The 6000-nt window shown below is 38.1% G+C and overlaps 1 protein-coding gene across 3 annotated transcripts in view; it reads right to left on the bottom strand.

Annotated features, from left to right (window-relative positions):
- Nucleotides 1-2873: 2873 nt before the first annotated feature.
- The window catches only part of fbln2 (fibulin 2), a 101080-nt gene continuing 97953 nt past the window's right edge, over nt 2874-6000 (bottom strand). For all 3 annotated transcript variants that reach the window (XM_030421014.1, XM_030421012.1, XM_030421013.1), the window contains 2 exons: nt 5415-5538; nt 2874-3818 (listed from right to left, as the gene is read on the bottom strand). In XM_030421014.1, coding sequence (XP_030276874.1) covers nt 3458-3818; nt 5415-5538 — 485 coding nt within the window. In that variant the 3' untranslated portion in view covers nt 2874-3457. The remainder of the gene's footprint in view (nt 3819-5414; nt 5539-6000) is intronic.

Below are 6000 nucleotides of genomic sequence, written 5' to 3'. Positions count from 1 at the left end.
TGTACCTTTATACCTACATATCAGTGACACATGTAGAGGGTGTATTGGTTATATTCCAGAAGGTATTGCATGCAGTAAGGTAAGCATGCAGTGTGCAGCAATGAATTATGGAACATGAGTTAATTTGGTGAACTGCCTAAGCACCTGAAGCTGTCTGAAGTTAAACATGTTTGATCTGTTCACCGCAAAGCGCTTAAGTTCTCAGCATCTTCACTATCTACCTGGGAGAGGTGAGCTGCACTCTCTACACATTTCAATTTAGGATCCATCAAAGTTGATGGGCCTCAGTGCTCAGCGTTGGGGTTGCTTTCATTTCATTGCCACACTTGCGATTTGCTTTTATAAGTGCTACAAAGCAGCTCTCTGAAGGCTCTATCCATAGTTCTGCAATGGACCTGCCACAGTTCCAAAAGGAGTCTGTCTTTCTGAGTCTGAATTTATTCTCCCCAGCTGTCAAATCCTATAAATTAACATCAACATCAACATTTATGATCAGCATGAGATATTAAAGTAAAAGCTTCCAGTGGAATCAGGCTTATTAAACTGTTTTGAAGAGCTGACAGCTCAGTTAAGGATAACCCACCACACCCATTCAAATTTATGGGAAACTTTAGAATTACTTAACCTATTGAAAAGAAATCCAATACCAAATAAAACATTTTATTGAAAGTTGTATCTATTTTTTTATTCTTGTTATCAAAGAAGAGTGACCACACTAACAGGCTCTATTTTGCAGTGTAGAGTTTCCACAGTTATTCCAATCGTCCACCATTATCTAAGAATAATGACCTGGGGGAAAAATGTTTTTCCTGTTTTGGTTTTGCAAAATTTTCTATCCGGACAAAAGTACAGATAAGGTGTAAATACTACTGAACACTGACATATGGGTAAAAATTCTACTGAACACTAAAACATATAATTAATAGCATAATTAGAGGGCATGATGTCTCAGTGTATGGTTTGATGAGTATTAAAATGATGTCAGAATGTCTTTATGGTGGTCTGTATGGTGTCCATCCTTCAAGCCCCTAATTGTAAATTGTGATTTTCAGTGATACAAATCAAATTAGACTTGACAATTGTTTGTCCATTAAATTTTCATCCAATAATTTCAACTCGAAAAATAACAGCATTCTATAATCATCGAAAACCCTGTATCTGTCAGACAGTGGTGTTTATTTATACGGTAACCTGTGATAGAATGACCCTCCCTACTTTCCATTTGAGCTGAGTTGTATTAATAGGCTGATAGCCTTCACACTTTCCTGACGGGAGTTTTAAAGGGTGTGACGCACACTAAATTTTCCTTGTGGAGGACTGGAATAGGTGATAGAACAGATAAGATCAGGAATGTGCAGTATTATTGTGAATAACAAATATTAGAGAAGTTGCAAACACTCAGAGTAAAATAAATGAGTATTCACTGACTGTAATTTTTATATTCTTAGTCCAGTCTTGTGTGACGTGTATTTAAAAAGTGATTATTAGAGTGGTACTGGTATTTGGTGGTGAGGCCCTGGTCTGTTCATGTTTTCACCAGTTGATGGCGATGTTGGCTCACTGTTCACTCACAATGGGACTGATTCCTTTGCACCACTGTCCACCACTGATGTGGAAGAACTGATCCTGACACTTTACAATTTGACCTGTACTTTTATTGATCAACTGACAGTTTGATCATCTATTTATTGGTTTATATATGTCACATGGCAGCTGAAACTTTACAGGCTGGGTGAGGCCAGTCTGGAGTTACAGCAGCGGACGGGATCATTCCTGAAAACTACACAGGAATTTGTTGAGTGTATACGAAAAGTACATGAATATTACCCTGAGATCATTAACACACAGTAACATAGAAAGATATGTGACATTTAAAATAAAATCAACGCTTGTAATATATAATATCACTGATGTAATTTATCATATATGATTTCATACATGTATGGTAAATTACAGCACTGTTTGCTTGTTAGTTCTTTGGCTACTTAAATTTGGTTAACTACATTAGGATTACACAAAAACTCCTGAACACATTTCCACTGAATTTGGATGGAGGATGGGTATCAGCCCAGAATAGACCCCATTAACTTTTGGTGGGGGTCTGGAAGAGGGACTGGATCAAGGAATTTTCTCTCACTTACAACATTGCAAAATAGGACAGGATAGGGTTGAATCTGATATCGGATTAGGCATTGCTGAATTAAAGAGGGCGGTCGGGCTTTGGCGGAGGTATATGCTTTACTGAGTGCCAGTCTAATTAATTCATGTTTTCTACTGTGATTTGCACTGAATTTGACTAGTGACATTTCATCGGATCACATTTTATGACAAAGATGACAAATGTATATCATTAATACAGTGATCATAAATCATAGTGGTTGTTAAATAGATTTTACATGAAGTCTAAAATGACACATTTTTCTTTTAATCTCTGAACAGTTGGTAAAATAAATTAAAACCTAAAACCAAATGAAAACTGATTATTCATGATGATTTTTTGTTTGTTTTCTTATATCACTTATTACTTGTTTTCAACCAACTGATTGGAAAGGGATCATACAAGGAAAAACGTAATATATATCAATAATTATCTTCAGACTCTATTTTAGCTGTAACTGAGATGAGCCCAAAAATTTTCCCATGGAAGGCCAATACTGAAACTCATGATTGGCCATCAGCCAAAAACAAATACCTATTGTAGTGTTAGGATTCAAAATGGTACTGTGTTTCTAAGTTTCCTTAATTGACTGACTTCCTGAGCCGAGACTCACTCTACTCGCCATGTTCAAATTATGAAAAATACATCAACAGTTAGGGATCCTTCATATTTAAAAAAAAGGCTTAGCACACACAAAAAAACTCAAACACTGTTATAATTTTAAAAATAATGTATGTATTTATTTTTTGCTAGAAACACTTTGGAACCACTTTGGACAGTCCTGTTTAACTGATATAGTATTTAGTAGTGTTTCTGACCTGTCAGATAGACTTTACATTTTATCAGTGTTGATCCTCCATAGCAACAAGTGCTCTTAAATTCTAGTGCTGCAAAGGTTTATTAGTTTTCCTCAGACTGTCATGACTATGTAAAAAATAACATTTACAGAGGGAGGTAATTCTTACTGAGAGTGGAGCAGAGGGCAAACCACACACCCAGACATGCGTAGTGACCAGTGCATCACCTTGCCACTGTCTGCACATACCAACAGCTTGAGCAGACAAGCTAACACTAAATTATGCTGGAGTCAAGAGAGAAACTGGAAAAAAATGTGGTAAATACAAATGCAGATAACCTGCCAACAATCAAAAAGCAAACAGTCAAGTCTTTGGCAACAGTTTACAAGATTCTTGAATAATGCTTGGCTGTGTAGAAGCATTCCAAAAACAGTCTGTGCATATAAAAGTTTGGCACCATATGAAATTTCCAGTCCATTTCTCTGTCTTTTTCTCTCTGGTATCACATGTTGCTAGATGTGACAAAGACATGAATCCTGGCAAGGAACGTGGTGAACATCCCCTGCCGCAGCAGCTTCATCTCCAAATCTATCAGAAAGTCTTTGGGCTTGCGGACCTGTCTCTGGACGTAGACAGCGCCTGTGAAACTGTTAAGCTTCCGGGTGCTGAAGTAGCCCTCCTCATTGCCCTTGATGATACTGATGGTGATGTGATCGCCAGAATAGGCTGGCGATGGTCCAATTCGGAAGATCTGGGCAGGAATGATGATGTTGGTCTGGAAGCTGAGCTGGTAATGTGTGATGCGTGCAGGGGAGTTTTGACAGTCTAAGGAGTTGCTTGGACAGCTGGTCCGCTCACAGCGTCTGAAGAGAACAAGAAGTAGAGAGAGAGTCAGAAGAGGATGGATGTGCAAGACAGATTTGGAGGCTCGGTACTTGAGGTGTATTGGTTGACAATGCTTGTGAGTGTGTATTATTGGTAAATAATTTTATGATTAGGGAAAGCGAGTACACCATTATCTTATCCGCATCTGTGATTGGTACAGAAGTGTGTTGAACTAACAGATGTTGTTAGATTAAGCCTTGAATTGATTTAGGTGTATTGTTTCAATCAACTAGAATTAATAAACTCCAGTCAGCCAACCAAAGAGGATTTTCTGTTAACAGTATGGGTACTGACCCATTTTACACATACTTATGAGATAAAATGTTTGTCTTTTTTTCTTTACTGAATGCATAACTATACCTGCTCAAACAACACTGAAATGGATGTCTGGTTTTGGTTGTCATGTCATCATGTTTTGTGAGACATGTTTGAAATAAAGTTTGAAAAAGAGCTATTAAAAAAATAACTTGAAAAAGAATCAGTGGATTCCCATTCAAACCCAAAATCCGAGCTCCACAGCCAACAGCTGAACGCTAGTACTAGTAGTACTAAGATGAAGATGAAGGATGAACCAATAAGTTGTGTGTCTGAATGTGTCTATACAATAAGTAACTCCTTCATATTGAGACCAGTGAGATTCGGCAGTCTCTAAAACAGATGCTACAGTATGGGAAAACCAGTGTTGATTAAGCTAACTGTAGCTAGTAAAGCTATTCTATACTGAAAGTTGCAAGTTAAGTTATAAGCTACAAAAAGAAAGTATCTTCAAACACTGAAGCTAATTCTCAGTCTCTATTGAGATGCTCCATGACTGCTTTGCCATGACTCGTGAGGATTTACAGGCCAAAGTAAAACCTAATGTAGTGCATCGGGAAATTTGCACAGCTCATGCAAAAATAAGTGATTTTTGGAACTGTCTCTAGTGAATCATAGGGTGGCACTAAAGCCAGACCAGGGGACTTTTTTTTATCTCGTCCATGCTTCCTTAGCTGCCAAGTCCACTCAAGAATGAAAGATGTCTCTCCATACTGAGCCAGGCCACATCAGGCTGAGGTTAATAAGGTGTCTCTTGATAACATTGATAAGACGCCTCCTGTGGGATAAGTGGAGGGGATAGGCTGTGTTATGTCCATGCAGAGCACAGAGTGGGGAGTGCCACAGAGACGGCGCCGGGAAGCACCAAGCCGATCAAAGACATCTGACTTCATCGGAGCACTCGATGAGAGTCATGTTCAGTTAGAATCAAGCCTTTATAGAGGCCACAGGTTCACAGCTAACAAGGCCCTTCTGTACGACACGTTGCACTGCAAGGGCATGAAAGTACAGTACTTTTCATTAGAGAACAGGCAGAGAGAGACAAAACGGCAGAACCCATTGAACAATCTCACAGATGAGGTAAATGCATAAAGGGCCAGTATGTAAGGTTATAAATGCTCAGGATGCTGCAAAATAACCACAACACAGTAAACTGGTCATGCTTAACAATGAAACTTGGAAATTAAGGCTCTACATCAAAAAACAACAAAAGACAGAATTGTAACAAAAACATTTGAACAAAGAAAAACATGACTCACATGTCCGACACTTTCTTGTAGTTGTGAGGGCAGTCAAAGGAGATACATCTGAAACCCCCCTGAAGGTTATAGCACATCTGTCCATATGAACAGTTGTGGGTGGCAGTTTTACATTCATCAATATCTGAAAAACACAATAAATTAAAGAGATGAACCCTTTGAATGCTAAGAGTTAGATAAGACATGCACCCTTATGTCTTTAGTTTAGCTTAAATTAGTACAAAGATTATTTCCTGCTCTTTTCTATTTTGGCATCCTGTTTTAGACCGGCATAGCAAGAAATTCAGTCTGTCATCAACCAGCAGTTAGTTTAGATGAGTACTTTTCTCATGTCATGTGCCGGCCGGGTTCATCTTTTGATTCTGTATACAAAGAAGATTGCTTATACCATTCTTAGGATGGGGTGTTCATCATGAGACTAGCTACATTTTAGTAAAGCAACAATAAATAAAAAATGTATTTTTTTGGTCCAAAATAAAATGTAGTTATCTCTGCTTATATTAGGATGAACATAATAATTGCTGGCCTCCATGGGTAAGTGGCTGGGATCAAAGAAAGCTGTCAATCGTAAAATTATCAGAGAAAT

Source organism: Sparus aurata, chromosome 6 (assembly GCF_900880675.1).
Source record: "Sparus aurata chromosome 6, fSpaAur1.1, whole genome shotgun sequence".
Lineage (NCBI taxonomy): Eukaryota > Metazoa > Chordata > Actinopteri > Spariformes > Sparidae > Sparus > Sparus aurata.
Note: the sequence above shows the minus strand (reverse complement) of the source record. Positions and strands in the feature narration are given on the sequence as shown.